Here is an 18606-nt window from a genome sequence, read left to right as displayed (position 1 = left end):
TTTCCCGTAAGCCTGCTCTTTCCCTACAATAGAAATAAGCCCACAGCCTTGGCTTTCCTCCTTTGCCTCACTAGGAAAAACTCCCACAGTTTCAAAAGAACTTCATATAAAAAAAAAAAATACAAAACATAATCTTGCTTAAGAAACTCAATACAGGCTCTTGCTATATAGAAAATAAAGAATAAACAGTCATGATTTAAAAAATAGCCCATTAACCAGTCCAGCAATCACATACATGTAAAACAACACAAGCTCATCATAGCCGAATTACTTTGCTTTCCTTGTACTCACAGATGTTTAGGAAACTTTTGAGATAAGATGGAGTTAGAAGAAAACTTGTTACCATAGCCGAGGAAACAACAAAGACCCAAGATATACAAATTCCCCCCTGACTTTAAACAAGCCAGTTCTCTGATTGTCCTCTGTCAGGTGTTTGGTTTCTTTGTTCCCCTTACAAGAAAAAGAAAATTAACCCTTAACCTTACCTATCTACTTATGACAAAGCCACAGTTACATTTGTTCTATTTTAACCAAGCACAAGCGAGACACAGGATGTTTCTACAGATATATAGCTTTTTTCCTCTTCTCTTAACTTCCTGTACTGATGGAAACCTTTTGGGGGTTGTATGTTTTATCCTGCAAAATGAAGAGTCACCGGGTGATTTGATAGCAGCCTTCAACTACCTGAAGGGGGGTCCCAAAGAGGATGGAGCTAGGCTGTTCTAAGTGGTGGTAGATGACAGAACAAGAAGCAATGGTCTCAAGTTGCAGTGGGGAAGGTCTAGGTTGGATATTAGGAAACACTATTTCACTAGGAGGGTGGTGAAGCACTGGAATGGATTACCAGGGAGGTGGTGGAATCTCCAGCCTTAAAATATCTAAGGCCTGGCTTGACAAAGCCTTGGCTGGAATGATTGAGTTGGTGTGGTCATGCTTTGAGCAGGGGATTGGACTACATGACTTCCTGAGGTCTCTTCCAACCCTAATATTCTATGATTTCCCTGTGCCACTTTCTCCTATATACAAGCACTGCTTACAAAATGCATTCAATTTAAAGAGATTTTTTTACACTATCCATGAATGTTACACTTCCAACAATTAATGGGACCTGAATGTTACAGATGGATCCAAGCCTCAACATTTGGATCCAAAACTTTCTCAAAGTTTATAGGTGTTCAGAGCAAAGGTTTTTGTTTCAGCAAGTACAGAGACAAGATCATGGAAAATCAGGGTTGGAAGGGACCTCAGGAGACCATCTAGTCCCACCCCCTGCTCAACACAGGACTGATCCCCAACTAAATCCCCAAATGGCCCCCTCCAGGGTTGGGCTCACAACCCTTGGTTTAGCAGGCCAATGCTCAAACCACTGAGCTATCCCTCCCTCCAGTTTTGATTTTGTCTCTGGTTGCATAACCAAACTGCTCCATAAATTTGGAGATGGTATTAGAGTAGAGCTGGTCAGATGTGGGGAGAAAGAAAATTAGATAATGAATGATGAAAAATAATCACGTGTCATTGTGAACAGCTCAGGGGAAGGCTTTGCTCAGTATGCAACAGCAGTAAAAAAAGCAAACCGCACATTAGAATGCATAAACAATGGGATGGAAAATGCTAAAAATGCAACCATATCTATATATAAACTGATGGAATGCCAGAATACTGTGTCCAGTCCAGGACGTCTGGGTAAAATTTTCACAAGTGCCTAAAACATCTAGGTGCTTTTGAAATGTTTACTCTATCTCTAAAAGGAGTTCAATGGAGAATGTTCAGAGATGGTGTCATGATATCTTTCCCCAATCTGAACCTTAGTGTCCAAAGATGGGGTACCAGCATGAATTCCTCTAAGCTTAATTACCAACTTAGATCTGATACGCTGCCACCACTCAGGACTTTGAGTGCCTGATAAATTCTGGTCTCCCCAAACCTTCCCTGGGGACCCCAAGACCCAGATCCCCTGGATCTTGACACAAGGAAAGTAAACCCTTTCCTTTACCGTTGCCTCTCCTAGACTTTCCCTCCCTGGGTTACCCTGGAAGATACTGTGATTCAAACTCCTGGAATCTTAACACACAGAGGAATTCCCCCTCCCCCCTCCCCATTTTTCCCTCACCCAGAGGCAATACAGATTCATGCTCCGTGAATCTAAAGCAAAGAGGACATTTACCTTGTCCTCCCCTCCCCCTCCTCTCTCCCGGAGAGAGAGACAGAGATAAACACAGAGAGGTGGTTTTTCCTCCCCCCTTTCTCCTACCAACTCCCTGGTGAGTGCAGACTCCCTTCCTTTGCCTTTACAAGGGGAAAAAATTAATCAGGTCTTTTACAAGAAAAGCTTTTAATAAAAGAAAGAAAAAGTAAGAAATCTCTGTAATTTCAAGATGTAATATTACAGGGTCTTTCAGCTTGTAGAAACTGGAGAAAATGCCTCTCCACACAGAATACAAATTAAAAATACTCTAGCAACTACACATTTGCAAATTAAAAAAAAACAATTAAAAAGACTATATCGCTTTTACTTTGTACTTACAAATTGGAATAGAATTAGAGAGCCTGTAGGTGTGTGTCACTCTCAGAACCCAAGAGAAACGCAGACAGACAAAGAACACACACCCAAGCCTTCCTCCACCCAGATTTGAAAATATTTTGTCTCCTGATTGGTCTTCTGGTCAGGTGTTGCAGGTCACTGTTTGTTAACCCTTTACAGGTGAAAGAGACATTAACCCTTAGCTATCTGTTTATGACAGATGGACAATTATTAGGAGCACGGAAACACTTCCATAAGAAGAAAGAATGTAAAGAGTAGGCCTGTTTACTTTAGAGAGGTGGGGATCAATAAGGGGCATGATAGGGTTATACAGAACACTGAATTGAGGAGAGAAGGATAATCATGTGCACCTATTCACTCCTTCTAATAGTCAAATAACAATAGGATAATCACTGAAATTGAAAGGTAGTAAATTTAAAACTGACGAAAGGAGATGCTATTTTTTTTTTTTACATAATGCAGCATTATCCTATCAAACTCATTCCCACAAAATATCATTGAGGCCAAGAGCACAGTATGATTCACAAAAGGATTAGATGTTTTTGTGGGTAATGGGAACATCAACAGTTACATGAGGAAAAGAAACACAAATAAATCCTCATGCTTTAGGGCATAAACCTGCCTCTAACTTAGAAGAGATAGGAAGAAACTTCCCCTTCATTGTCTGCTAAGAGGTTTCTTGCCCTTTCCTCTTGAGCTTGGCCATAGTCACTGTCTGAGCAAAAACACGGGATTAGGTGGATCACCGTTCTGACCCAGTATGCAGATTCCTGTATTCCTATGAATAAAGGTGTGAAGTTTGTTGAATAACGTATCTGATGAAAACTCAACCAGCTACACATCTGAACTTTGGGTTCTGTTCCATTTCTACTGTTATTAATCACTCTTAAGTGTTAGCTGTTTGGATTTCCCCTGATCTTTTCCCTGCTGTAGGTTCCAAGTTCTATTAACAACAGCGGTAGGATTGGAAGAAGCACTTGAATTCAGGATTCTAATCACAAATAGAAGTGTACGTGGCAGAGGTTTCGTGTGAAACTCTGTCATTGTTCGAACTCCAGCTGATGATCCATAGGCGGAGGTAAGATTCAGAATACTTGGCCTCTGAGCCTCTTGAGATTTGCAAATCATTATTTTTTGATCCTTCTATCTCTGTTACTCTAATAAACTGTAACAGGAGTGTTGCATAGCTAATTGCCCATGTCATGCTGAAAATCCATCTCACAATTTACATTCAAGATATTAAAAAGCCTTGAATTCCTTAACAAGTGAGTGATTCCATGGTGATGAAACTGTGAAAAGGTGAGGTTCCGGGAATTCTGTAGTCAACCAAGTATCCTGCATGTGTGTGAAATTGTAGGCAATTGTATTTGATCACTGCTGCAGAAGTTTTTGCTGAACATATTCAAATTTGTTATAGAAATTGGCCTGAAGTATTACAAAATTCCAGGGGCCCTGATTAAAGCAAATTGTGTCTACAATCTGTAGCGCTGCAGAAAGAGTCTTGAGTCCAGTGAGAGTTGTGCATGATTAGGAAATGTCAAGCACCAGAACAACAAACAGCAACAACAACAACAAATTAAAGACATATAATGTCTCAGAAAATACTACTTTTGAATTCCAAAGCAAACCAAAAGGGAGTAGCTAACAGGAGGGCAGAAAGAAAAAGAAAAACATTAAAAATAATAATGCAGAACCCAATGTGACTAGCAGGCAAACTAGCACATTCAAAAGCCAGACAGGTAGAAAACATCCAGGATCAAACCTTAATGATTTTGCAGTGGTTGATAACCTGCCAAGCTCAACTGCAATCTGCCTGCAACAGGATTCCCACCCTTTCCTAGCACAGCACAGACATGATAAGTTTTTGTTCAAACTCACTCTTGAGTAGTAAAGCCCTGGGGCAGAAGTGTATTTACAGACAGCTCAACCTAGCCTGTAGAATGACCTTTGTCCCAGGTTAAGTTATTCCCTGGGTTTATTCCTTCAGGAATTCCTGTTAATCACTCTGGCTCTTTCTTACCTACTTCTCTCTGTGAGTTGTAGGTCTCTTCCTTACCTTTTTAATCTTCCTGAGCTGGAGATAATGAGACCTACTCTAGTCTAACTGCCAGGATAAGTCAGCAAAATAGTTCTCCACTTCCACAAAGGCGCCAAAAGCCTAACATTCACAGTCCTTTCCATGGACCGTATCTGCCTGTATACTCTATGCACACACATTTATTGAAGAGGAGTTTCTTGTGGCACTGAGTAATTTCTATGTTGTAGCCTTGCCAATAAATCCAGAATCAACCAAATTCTGGAATCTCAGTCACAGTGGACAGAGTATTCCTCACAGGATCATTCCAAGCAGAGTGGATAGAGTGTAGCAAAAGAACAGGGAGTATGGGAGCTTCTGGGTCCTCCTTGACATGAAGATGAAAAGGAGCACAATACAGACTCTCCCAACAACTCATGTATGGGAAGAAAAAAGTGATGATGATGATGAAATCTTCCTTTGTGGTATCATGTTGCTAGTATAGGTGTGACTATGGTATTGATAAGATGATGTAATTATAGAGGCACCAGTCATAAATCCATATTAAGGCTGAGTTTTGCCGTTGAAGCAAGGATTCAACCTCTCTGTTATGGATGAAGAATATAGTGTCTTCTCTCCAAATGTACATGACTCGCTCTTTGAGTACAGAATTAATTTTCTGAGATTTTACAGGTAAATCTGTTTCTGAGTTTAAATGAATTTTTAAATGGATCCTGTAAGAAATTTAGCACTTCTCAGGGCTTTTTATGTCACTAATAATCTCAGTAATTGAAGCTATGGCATCCAGATGATCTTACCTCTCTTCTGTAATGGTGCCATAAAGTAAATAAACTAATCTAATCAATTTAACCTAATCTGGATCAACAAACAGTGAACTATTGTGCTTTTATAATTATTACATAAGATAGAATTAAGTTTGTTTGGGTTCCCTAGCTGTACATTTCCATATGTTTAAATAAGTTAAGGTTAAACTTTGAATTATCTGTTGCAGAAATGCTTGTAGCTGGAATAATTAAAACATTCTTGTGATTTTTTTAATCCTTAAATTGCTTATATGAACTCTCAACTTTAACTCCACTTTACTGTAGGGTTTGGTTTTGGTTTTTTTGGTCTGGCATATTAGTATATTAAGTTTATATGGCCCCTTTCCTGTATTACTAGAACACCTTTAGCCCACCATGCTATCAGATCATTTCGCTAGGTATATTATTTCAGTTTTTACCCATCCTGGCACAAAATGGCATTTTATTTAGCTAACGAAATACAACTGTATGTACACCAAATCTGAGTCTGGGAAAATAAGACAGTGATAATATGACTACTCTGTGAATAACATGTGGCACTATCTACAGTAAATTTAATGAAGGATAATAAATAACATTTCTAAGTATGTACATTTCTCTTGCCTTTTCTCCCAAAGGCTTAACAGTGCTTTACAAACTGTGTACACACAGCACCTCTGATGTGCATCCCCCTTTGGGATGGCTGGAGACAGCCACACAGGTAACCAGCCCATTTCAGCATGGGGAGCAAGGGTGGGGGGAATATTAGTTTAGGAGAACAAGACAAACCTCTGTTCATAGAAGTCCTGTGGGATAGTTAGAATACATTGCTTGCAGGCAGACTGGTTTGTAAGCAGAAAGCTGCTGAAGAGAATGTTTTGGTTCAGATTACATTTCCTGTTTGGAGCCCCTCTCTGTATTTATAGTCTCATCTGATAGGCCAGCTTGTCAAACTGCACAATACAGTACTTACCGTATCTATCTGGGGAAGATGAAATGCTGTTTATACTGCCAGAGTCTGAACTTGTGACTCCAAGAAGTATCTCAGATAATCCAAACCCAATGCCTTGATCACTGAGCTACGATCACCACCTAGTGCACACATGCCTATAGGTGCTGAGTATCTTCAGCTCCTGTTGACTCCAATGGGAATTGCATGCATTATTTAACATTCTTTCTGTGGTTGTAGTTAGTGGACAAAGCCAGGTCAGGGCTCATTGTTCTAGACACTGTACAAATTTATAGTAAATTACAGTTCCTGCCCCAAAGAGCTTGCCGCTGAGAGGACAAACAAGAAATAAAAAATGGATGAGACAAACAAGCAGAAAAGGACAGAGTACCAAAACAATAGGGGTTTAGCACAGAGGATTTGTGTGCTCAACTCCTAACCAGTCAGTAGCAGTAATCTCAGCTCACCACCTGCCTAGTTATAATCAGATGGCAGATTTCTGTATGTCCTAATGGCAGAGTTGAGTTTTAAGGCAGGATTTGAAGGACGCTGCATCAAACTTAGGATATGCAGCACCTAGCAGGGGTGCTCAGCACCTCATAAGATCAGCCTCAACATAAAAGCATCACACACACATACCAGTTTCTGCTGTACATGTTAAATATTTCCATACACCTACATACGTAAATTGTTTGCAGGAAGCCAGAAACTGGAGGCATTTCTATGGCTGGAGGAGTTTCATAAAAGAAACTATAGCAAGCCTCCTAAATCTACTGGAGAAGCAATCAGCAGTCTGATATATTCACTCTGGCACTTAGTTTTTCCTTGCCTTCTTCTGCCTCACACTAACCATTTGATTTCATATGGAAGTAGGTATATGAGAGAGACACCCCCTTACCATCAATGGAACACCAAATTAAATACTATAGTGCATGTTGCATTGTGCTGATTCATTTCTGACTGTAGGAAGTGAAAGTGAGCTGCTTTGCCAGCGGTTTCTCCATTTTTTTTATTTCTTTTAAATAATTTTGCACTCAGAAAACATGTACTTTTTGTCCCGTTTTCAGTAAGTTATTACTATGTATTTTCAGTGCAGACGGCTTTCTGGGGCACATTTTAAATATTACATTAGGTTAGTAAGTAACAATATAGTAGGTCAGAAACCATATGCCAATAATTAATTATTGTTTGCTTAAAGGTGGCTTATAGGTGCTCAATCTCCTGGGTGCATCATGAGAATATAAACAAATCAATAAATGTTGGCAATCATGAACAACAAGCCAGTCTAATCCTCCCTACCTTTACCTGACAACAGAAATAATAGCCCCAGCTACATGCCCAAAACAAGGAAATCCATCATACTTACCTATGGCACTATACACAACTATTACATAAATATTATAATAAAGTAGAACTGTCAAGCAATTAAAAAAAATAATTGTGATTAATCGTGATTAAAAATATAATCATGATTAATCACACTGTTAAACAATAATAGAATGCCATTTATTTAAATATTTTGGATGCTTTCAACATTTTCAAATATATTGATTTCAATTTCAATGAAGAATACAAAGTGCATTGTGCTCATGTTATGTGTATTTTTATTACAAATATTCGTGCTGTAAAAAAAGAAATATTTTCAATTCACCTCATACAAGTACTGTAACACAATCTCTTTATTATGAAAGTTGAACTTACAAATGTAGAATTATGTACAAAAAATAACTGCATTCAAAAATAAAACAATGTAAAATTTTAAAGCCTACATGTCCACTCAGTCCTACTTCTTGTTCAGCCAGTCAGTCACTCAGACAAACAAGTTTGTCTACATGTGCAGGAGATAAAGCTGCCTGCTTCTTGTTTACAATGTCACCTGAAAGTGAAAACAGGCATTCACATGGCACTGTTGTAGCCAGCGTCGCAAGATAATTACATTCCAGATATGCTAAAGATTCATATGTCCCTTCATCTTCAACCATCATTCCAGAGGACATGCATCCATGCTGATGACTGGTTCTGCTCAGTAATGATCCAAAGCTGTGCAGACCTACACATGTTCATTTTTATCATCTGAGTCAAATGCCAAGCAAAAGGTTGATTTTCTTTTTTTGTGGTTTGGGTTCTGCAGTTTCTGCATCAAAGTGTTGCTCTTTTAAGAGTTCTGAAAGGAGCTCCACACCTTGTCCCTCTCAGAATTTGGAAGGCATTTCAGATTCTTAAACCTTGGGTCAAGTGCTGTAGCTATCTCACATTGGTACCTGCTTTGTGTTTTGTCAAATCTGCAGCGAAAATGTTCTTAAAATGAACAACATGTGCTGGGTCATCATTCGAGACTGCTATAATATGAAATACATGGCTGAATTCAAGTAAAACAGAGCAGGAGACATACTATTCTCCCCCAAGGAGTTCTGTCAAAATGTAATTAACGCACTATTTTTCTAAGTAGCATCATCAACATGGAAACATGTCCTCTGGATGGTGGCTGAAACATGAAGGTGCATAAGAGTGTTAGCATATCTGGCACATAAATACCTTGCAATGTTGGTTACAAAAGTACCATGCAAACGCCTGTGCTCACTTTCAGGTGACACAGTAAATAAGAAGCCGGCACCATTATCTCCCATAAATATAAGCAAACTTGTTTGTCCTAGTGATTGGCTGAATAAGAAGTAGGACTGGGAGGACTTATAGGCTCTAAAACTTTACATTGTTTTGTTTTTGAGTGCAGTTATGTAACAAAAAAAATCTACATTTGAAAGTTGCACTTTCATGATAAAGAGATGGCACTACAGTACTTGTATCGAGTGAACTGAAAAATACTTTTATCATTTTTACAGTGCAAATACTTGTAATAAAAATATAAAGTGAACACTGCATACTTTATTCTGTGTTATAATTGAAATCAATATATTTGAAAATATAGAAAATCAAAAATATTTAATAAATTTCAATTTGTATTCTATTGTTTAACAGTTCAATTAAAAGGGCAATTAATCATGATTGATTTGTTTAATCATGATTCATTTTTTGAGTTAATCGTGTGCGTTAACTGTGATTAATCGATGGCCCTATAATAAAGTCTGAGCATCTACTCCCATTCAAGTACCTATCTTGGCCAGGGAGTGAAAGGAGACTAAAGAATCCTCCATAAATTGGATATGCTGCAGTGAGAATCATCATCAGCATACTAATTATAGGTATACTATGAGGTATTTTGGGCTATCATACATAATTAAACCTCCACAAGCATTGTTCTTGATGCAAGATGAGCAACTGGCACTGGACCTCTCTGAATGAGCAGAGACTTTCTAGAGCAGCCTCATTCTCTTTTGCTTGGTCCCATAGGCATTTAAATAAAACTTCCTCATGTTCATTCATATCAAAGACTACTGAAATGGCTAATAAAATCAGCATGGATACTTGACCCTGTCTGTCACCAGAAGTAGACCATTAAACAAAGATCTGAATGAAATCTCTATATTTCAACTAAAACCAGGATGATCCTACAGGCTCAGAGCTGTGGATTCTACGCATAATTCTGGTGACCTCCAGTGGGAGAGCTGCAGGATTGAACCCTATAGCAATTGAGTAAATATTGGATATCAAATTCCCCTGGTAAACTTCTTTACTCACATCATTATCCTTACTGATTTATTGCAAAAATTGAAAGCTATTTGTTTGTTTTATTTTAAAATTTTTAAACAAATTGAAGCAAAGAAAAATAATAAACACTAGAAGACAAGGATGCAACAAATATGCATGAGTGGGAAAATATAATATAATAAAACTCAGCACTTAGCAAACAAGAATTATTTTCATGTAACCGATCAAAAGTTAGAGAATTAGTCAAGCTGTTTGCTATCTAATGCAAACACCATTACAAAAAGACAACAGGTGCTTCATACCATTTGCAAATGATACATTATCATCCAGCACTATGGTTTTATGATATTCATAGTATTGCTCTTCCATTTTGTTCTTGTCCTTTCAAAGTACACAAGAGAATGTTTCCACAATGTGAATGTTTTATCACTGCAATGTTTACATTTCAACAGCAACAGCTCTGTTATCGCTGCTACCATACAGGTTGAGGGTACCAAGAGTGTCTAGGACTGTTTGTTATTGTTATCGTCATACAGAGTTTCTCAATGATGAATTTTCACAGTCTCCCACTGTAATGTTTACTGGTTAGTGCACAGGGAGTGTACGTTTCCCGGCCCTCTGCTGGATGGAAAGGCACACCTCTGAGTATGTGATCAAATCTGCTCTAGTTACCTACCTGCAGTGTATATAAGCACCAGTACACCATGGGATAGGTTACAAGTGCATATGGAAATTTGCATCTCTTTGTCGCTCACACCTTGATGCGCAGAGAAATCTTAGCACCGGTCTACACCTAAAACTAAGGTTGACTTAGCTATATTGCTCAGGGGTATGAAAAAGTCACACCCCAGGAGACATAGCTAAGCCAGCCTCAGCTCTCATGTAGACACTGCTAGATTGACAGAATAATTCTTCCATTGACCTAGCCATCGCTTCTGAAATCACTAGATTTACTACAGTGAGAGAAAAACCTCTTCCATCGCATGGCAGGTGTCTACACTACAGCAGCAAAGCTGAAGTTTTGCTGCTATAGTGCAACTATACCCTTAGTCACCATGCACCCCTGGGGCTTTTATTCGACACCAAAGGGAAGGCTGTAGGCCTCCTCTCTGTATTGTTTCATGGACAAAGAAGCAAGTTTGTTTCAGAGGGATGGTGCAGTGTTACCACACCTCTGGACTCTGGAGAGATCAGGGAGTGCCCGCGGCCCCGAAGGCACCACTTTTCCCTGAGCTCCCCATGGGTCAATTTGATATACTAAAACAGCTAATAGACCCTTTTGTTTAGCCCAGGTGATTGGAACCTGTGTTTCTGGCACAGACGTTCCCGAGTTCCATTTCCACTAATAACTATGAAGTCTTTGATAGGCACTGAGTCATTACATTTCACTGGGGAGAGACACCAATTCTACCTGTGTTATAGTCCAGTGCTTAAACTAGCTTGAGACGGTGTCCTGGTGTTCTCTATGCTAAATGATGCACCCTCACCAGTGTAAGGCAAGGCAAAGTGTGCATGCTTCATGTACTGAAAATTAATCTCTTTTACAAATAAAATAAATTAAGGTGAGTAGTGCTGTTCCACTGGTAGCACATCTCTACAATAAATCATGTGCTTCCTGTACCTTGTTACTGACACATCTAATATATTGTTCCATTTTTCTTTTTTGTACTTTAAAAAAAAAAAAGACATTCTGTAAACTCTAATTTAATCATAACACTTTAAGGCATTTAAACACATCACTAAAAAAAACCCTGCTGCTCAAATTACATTGCACAACAGTCACATAAGACAGTCAGTTATTTCCTGGTAAAACATGGGCCCTCTGCTACAATCCTTACTGATGTGAGTAACTCTGTTGAATATAATAGGTCAACTTATGTGAACACTCCTGTGAGTAAGAGTTGCAAGATCACACCCCATATTTGTGTAGCTCTACATATCCTTATTTTCATCACTTTTTGCATAAAATTTACCTAGCAAATTGCCTTAGTACATTGCCTTAATACATGCAGATATCTGCTCTTTTCAATTCTTATAAATATGATTCCTCTGGACATGAAATAAAAAGATTGCCATAACTGTCAAAGTGAAGAAAACAAAGTATATCAAAAGCAGAATATGCACCAAAACAATCAATATTTTCAAGAGACAAAGTTAATAACATTTTGGCCTCTCAACTTAGACACTGATTATTTATTTCCAATTCTTTTTATTATGAAAAATTCTACTTAGTGCATTGACTTGTGACTTCTATTGGAATAATGTAAATACTACTGTATTTTAAATACTGACTTTTTTTCATTGCTCAATAAAGACTATGGAAAATGTTACAGTTGTAGTTGTGTTGACTAACAAATAAAAACTTTCAGATGCTTTTCTTCCTTACACTAATGGAAACAGACGCCAAACACTGCTTCCCCACTGTTATGTGTTTTGCATGCACAGCATCTGTCATTTCTTTACTTAGAAAAATAAAATTCATTCCTAACTTTGCTTTCTACTAATTTATGCTACATCAGTATAGTTTATGTAATCTATAAGAATGTTACACTGTTCTCTACTTCTATTCCCAGATTAATCAAAAATGTGTTTTACTGTACAAAACAGCAACAATACAAGGTGTACATAAATATGCAACTTAAAGCAGAGAACCAAAATACCTTCTGCAGAGTACTATTCTGATTTCTTTTGGCCTCTCCAGTTTGATACTGTGTTACATTGCAAGAAACCAGATATTGGATCAAAGATTTATTTTTTGTTTAAATCTTATGAGGATTTGACTGTCAGGGAAAATTGATTTTAATAATGCAGACCAATTTTTAGAATTTTTTATTTTGACTCTTAAAAACAATTGCTGTTACATCTTTTCTAGGGTTAAAACAATGTATAGAATTGTGAATCAGTGTTATCATTTTTATTCTTTTTTTAAATCTATTTTAAAATAAAAACAAGGCAAGCTATTCAATATTGCTTTGCATGACACAGAAAAACATTGCATATTACATTTACCATGAAATATAAAACAGTTTCCAACTAATTTGGAAAAGCTCAACTTGTACAAACTTACCAAAGCAACATTCTTTCTCCAAAGAGGAGTTGTTTATGGTAAAGTAAATTTGAGACACAAAAGGCTTGGTTTCCTGGATCCATTTTGAATAATGTTTAGCTTTTAAATCCATCTGAATGTGTTCTGTACAGTTCAGGAACATGGGTTTCCTTTCTCCAGAAGGCATAACTGTGATCTCTAGTCTGTTTCTGTTGAAATGTTTTATGGCCTTGTTCTGACTAGGCCAGGCCACTTGTTGCAATGGTAACAGGAAAAGCCAGGATCTGCCTTCTCAGTCGACAGGCATGAATAATTAATAGATTTTCACCTCCCATCATTAGCATTCCATTCAAGCAACACAAACGAAGCAATTCATTTCTTCTTTTGTCTTCAAAAAAAAGCTCACTGGATTAACGAGGGTTATCTGTGAAGATAAAACCTGGGTCGGCTGATTTATTTAGTCTGATTAGTTAGTATTTGTGTCTCTAAATGCAGGCTTTAATGACAACATATACATTGTCGGTGCATTTCCAACCGTATTCAGCCAGGCACTGTTACATTCAGCTACAGCAACAATATCTGGCTGCAGCCCATGAATGTTTCATTTTCTTGACTTTAATATTTAAGCTGGTGTTCTTTTTCCGAGTGCCTTCCTGAGCAAAGTTCAGAACAGATCTAGAGGCATAATGCTTGCACATGCTTCTCTAATGATCTCTTGGTCTGTCAGATAACACTTGTTTTCAAAATCTTCCAGTTTTAATGTCAACGAGTGGGAAAAAATTGCAAAGAAAAATATCAGCTTTCAAAAAGTGATATTTTGGAGGTCATTTATTCTATTTTGACAATTTCATTGTCATCTAAAATTTCAGTGATAAAATACTAACATTGATGTTTGTCAATCATTCCAGTAAACAAGAGAAGTTATCTATCACTGCTTTCTGGATCCTGTTCAAGAGACTGATTAGGGAAATCACAATGGGGGGAGGGATAGCTCAGTGGTTTGAGTATTGGATTGCTCAAACCCAGGGTTGTGAGTTTAGCCCTTGAGGGGGCCACTTAAGGATCTGGGGCAAAATCAGTACTTGGTCCTGCTAGTGAAGGCAGAGGGCTGGACCTGATGACCCTTGGGTACCTTCCAGTTCTAGGAGATAGGTATATCTCCATTATAAAAGAAATGTAATCTACTTCACCTATATAATATGTGGTTCAGCAACAGCTTCTGCTTTGTTGTATTTGAAAGCTGCAGAGATGTTGAGTAGCATTCACATTACAATATGGCCCCTATACCCATTGCTCTGAGATCATCTTTTACTGCCACTAGTGCTGTTGACAGTTCAATAGCTAATTCTCTACATAGCAACTATTGTATTATTGTCACTACATTATTTATTCAGACTGATACCTTCTCTACAAGATTTTAAACAAACAGGATGACACAGGATTAACCTATGGTATACCTACAAATGTTTTCCTTCCTATCAGAATTCATATTAGCAGACAAAAGGAGTTTGTAGGTAAGATCTCATGGAAAGCAAGTCTAAGGGGGAAAACATTTCAAGAGAGTTGGCAGTTCTTCAAAGAGAGATTATTAAGGGCACAAGAGCAAACTATCCCACTGTGTAGGAAAGATAGGCAGTATGGCAAGAGACCACCCTGGCGTCCCCCAGAGATCTTCAATAGTCTGAAACTCAAAAAGGAATCCTACAAAAAGTCAACTAGGTCAAATTTCAAAGGATGAATATACACAAATAACACAAGTATGCAGGGACAAAATTCAAAAGGCCAAGTCACAAAATAAGATTCAACTAACTAAAGACATAAAGGGTAACAAGAAAATATTCTATAATTACACTGGAAGCAAGAGGAAGACCAAGGACAGAGTAGGCCCATTATTTAAGGGGTTGGAGGGAACAATAACATAAAAGGTGTAAATAGCAGAAGTGCTAAATGACTTTTTTGTTCTAGTTTTCACCAAAAAGGTTAGTAACAATTGGACATTTAACTCAGTGAAACTGAGGTTGGATCAGCGGCTAAAATAGGGAAAGAACAAATTAAAAATTACTCAGACAAATTAGATGTCTTCAAGTCACCAGGGCCCGATGGAATACATCCTAAAATACTCAAGGAGCTGACTGGGGAGATATCTGAGCCATTAGTGATTATCTTCGAATAGTCATGGAAGATGGGAGAGATTCCAAAGGACTGGAAATATAGTGGCTGTCTATAAAAAGGGAAAGAAGGACAATCCAGGGAATCACAGACCAGTCAGCCTAACTTCAGAACCCGGAAAGATAATGGAGTAAATAATTAAGCAAACAATTTGCAAACACTTAGAAGATAATAAAGTGATAAGTAACAGTCAGCATTGATTTGTCAAGAACAGCTTTCTTCAACAGGGTCACAAGCCTTCTGGATAGGTAGGAAGGAGTAGATTTGGTATATCTTGACTTTAGTGAGGTTTTTGATACTATCTCAGATGACCTTATCATAAACAAACTAGAGAAATACAACTTACATGGAGCTACTATAAGGTGCGAGCATAAATGGTTGGAAAAATATACCCAGAGAGTAGTTATCAGTGTTTCATAGTCATGCTGGAAGGGCATATCGAGTGGGGTCCCACAGGGATTAGTTATGGGTCTAGTTCTGTTCAATCTCTTCATTAGTGATTTGGAAATGGCAGAGAGAGTACACTTGTAAAGTTTGTGGACAATACCAAGCTGGGAGGGGTTGGAAGTGCTTTGGAGGATAGGATTAAAATTCAAAATGATCTGGACAAACTGGAGAAATGATCTGAAGTAAATAGGATGAAATTCAAGAAGGACAAATACAAAGTACTCCACTTAGGAAGGAACAATCGGTTGCACACATACAAAATGGGAAATGACTGCCTAGGAAGAAGTACTGCAGGAAAGGGTCTGGGGTTCATAGGGGTTCACAGGCTAAATATGAGTGAACAGTGTAACACTATTGCAAAAAAAGCAAACATCATTCTGGGATATATCATCAGGAGTGTTGTAAGCAAGACATGAGAAGTAATTCTTCTGCTCTACTGTGTGTTGATTAGGCCTCAACTGGAGTACTGTTTCCAGTTCTGGGTGCCACATTTCAGGAAAGATGTGAACAAACTGGAGAGAGTTCAGAGAAGAAAACAAAAATGATTAAAGGGCTGGAAAACATGACCTATGAGGGAAGATTGAAAAAATTGGATTTGTTTAGTCTGGAGAAGAGAAGACCAGGACCGCTTGGGGGGTGGGGGGGGGTAGGACGGACAAGTGGGGCAATTTGCCCCAGGCCCCATAGGGGCCCCCCCATGAGAGTTTTTTGGGGCCTCTGGAGCAGGTCCTTCACTCGCTCCGGGGGGCCCAGAAAACTCTCATGGGGCCTGGGCCCCCGGAGCTTCTTCTGCTTCGGGTCTTCGGTGAGAATTCAGCTGCGGGAGGTCCTTCCATTCCGGGACCCGCCGCCGAAGTGCTGGTATATCTAGAACATATTAAATTATAGCATAGAATTTGAAATGTTTGTACATGTTTCAGATTTTTCATAGTTATATAACAGTACCTAGAGAAACTATTTTGTATTTATGGAGGGAAAGGGTGAGAATTTGAGTACAGAACAGGTTTGGGAGTAAGGAGATCTGGGACCGAATGACTACTGGCATCTTCAAAGTAGCTATCACTATAGTATCTAGTTGCTGTAGTTTGATTGCAGAAAATCAGTGAGTTGTAGACAACAAGTCAGTCGATCAATCAATTCTCCATCCTACCCTCTGGTTTACAGATTATTGCTAGCTGTCTTTCAGTGTGTGGCCTGTTTTTTCCCTCTTACTTCTCTGGTTCTTTGACAAAGCCATCAACTCATTGCAGAGAAGGCCCTACCAACAGTTCCCTCAGGTCTCTGACTAAGTGAGCTTCAGTATAACAAACTAGCTGATTCTAGATACTGTGATGAGTTGTGGTAGTGAGATAGTTTAGGTGTATCCCTTTAAGGCTTTGTAGATCAATAGCAGTGCAAAGCCTTGATTTACAATGGAGTTATGCATTCTACTGTAACATTGTTTCCCATTTGTATTTTTAAAATACTAGAAAAAAAATGTATTTTTAAAATGTCAAGCTGTCAAACAAATGACAAAAGCTAGAAAATTCAAAGATAATGCGGATTCCTTAACTTGAGCCATTAACTCAGGAGTATGTCTTAAGCCTAGAATGGCAGCATTTAATTGAACTTCCAAGCTTTTGTTGGTTTGTGTCTTGCCTAAACATTGTGCACATTTAGGAGGCACATATTGATGCATTATTTTGTAAGCTGGTGGGAGGTACACCCAAAGAAGATAAAATGAAGCCCTAACTGTACTTCAGTCCAAGGCTCTTTGCTCAAATCTGGTTTACTACAAAAGGATTCAAAGCAAGATCAAAGAAACTCAGAATACTTGATTCTAGCCAGCAGAAATATTTCCATCATTTTCCAAGCTAGAAGAGGAGATGACACACCCTTCCAGGGTATCCTACCTGGTCCCCATTGAAGGGCTTCCTTCAGGGTCTTACGAACACTCAACTTCACAAGACCAAGTCAACAGCACTCCTTTATAGAGTTTCCAACAGGCAGATACATGACTCAGTCAGCTCATTGCTATCACCCTGTGCCTATTCTGGAGTCTACAGTTCCTACTAACCCCCATGCTTAAAGAGACTGTATTCCCCCTGCAGACTTACTGGCTGTGTCTACACTTACATATATAGATACATAATTATTGCAGCAACAAGTTATTTATCCCCTAGGGTGCAAAGCCTCTTTTGGATAGATGATAGATGGGTTGAGTAGCATCACCTTGGGGACTTGTATGATACTATTATAAGACTCTGTTTTCAATTGCTTATAACTTTGCCAAACTTTAAGCCTTTGAGCTGAAGCTTTCCATGTCACGTGGCTGCCTTAGGTTGAATTTTTGGGGGGGAAATTTCAGCCAGACTGGTTCAGCTGTTTCTAAGAATGAGTTTAGCAAAAGATCCATCATTTTGCCAAAGTTAAAAAACTCTGGAAACTATTTCCTTCAGAAGCTCTAGCACTCCCCATGCTCTGGAGCAAGTACTTGAAATTTGGCATGGGGTCGCTGTTGTGCCAGGCATGTGCCTTTTGCTCTCCATGGTAAAAGTCAGCCAAACTTTAGTCAAGTCATAAGCCTTTGAAAAAGTCAGTTCACATGTGGCCGGTCGAAACTTGCTGCAGATTAGCAGCTGAAGTCCCTGAAGATTCCGTCTGCAGAAGCAACCTTAATTCTGGCATTTCTTAACTTTTGAGTGCTTGATTTTACAGACTTAATAATGTTTTTTTAACACATGTTTTTCTGTGTAATATATTTATAGGCACTTTCAAAAGATCCATTAAAAAAGTAGCTTTGCCTACACATTAATACAATAACACCCTTTGTTTAGTTTTTGTGCATTTGTCTTATTTCTGCTTCATTGTTTGATACATATAATTCATGCATTGAATAAATAAGTACAATGAGAAAAAAATAACCTTAAGGTAGGTTGCAAAGACAGACACAGATAGTTGCAGCAGTACAGATAAATGGGCTACAGGTATAGTACACTGGCTTATTTTTTCTATGCATTAAATAAAGCAACTAAATATTCATTTACAGTA

At 38.4% G+C, this 18606-nt stretch overlaps 1 protein-coding gene across 1 annotated transcript in view; it reads right to left on the bottom strand.

The window, feature by feature from the left end:
- Nucleotides 1-13304, bottom strand: part of C15H10orf90 (chromosome 15 C10orf90 homolog) — a 106354-nt gene extending 93050 nt beyond the window's left edge. Inside the window, 2 exon segments of the mRNA XM_032794827.1 lie at nucleotides 12982-13208; nucleotides 13210-13304. Of these exon segments, the coding sequence (XP_032650718.1) occupies nucleotides 12982-13208; nucleotides 13210-13304 (322 nt within the window).
- Between the last annotated feature and the right edge of the window lie 5302 nt (nucleotides 13305-18606).

Source organism: Chelonoidis abingdonii, chromosome 15 (genome assembly GCF_003597395.2).
Source record: "Chelonoidis abingdonii isolate Lonesome George chromosome 15, CheloAbing_2.0, whole genome shotgun sequence".
Taxonomy (NCBI): Eukaryota; Metazoa; Chordata; order Testudines; family Testudinidae; genus Chelonoidis; species Chelonoidis abingdonii.
Note: the sequence above shows the minus strand (reverse complement) of the source record. Positions and strands in the feature narration are given on the sequence as shown.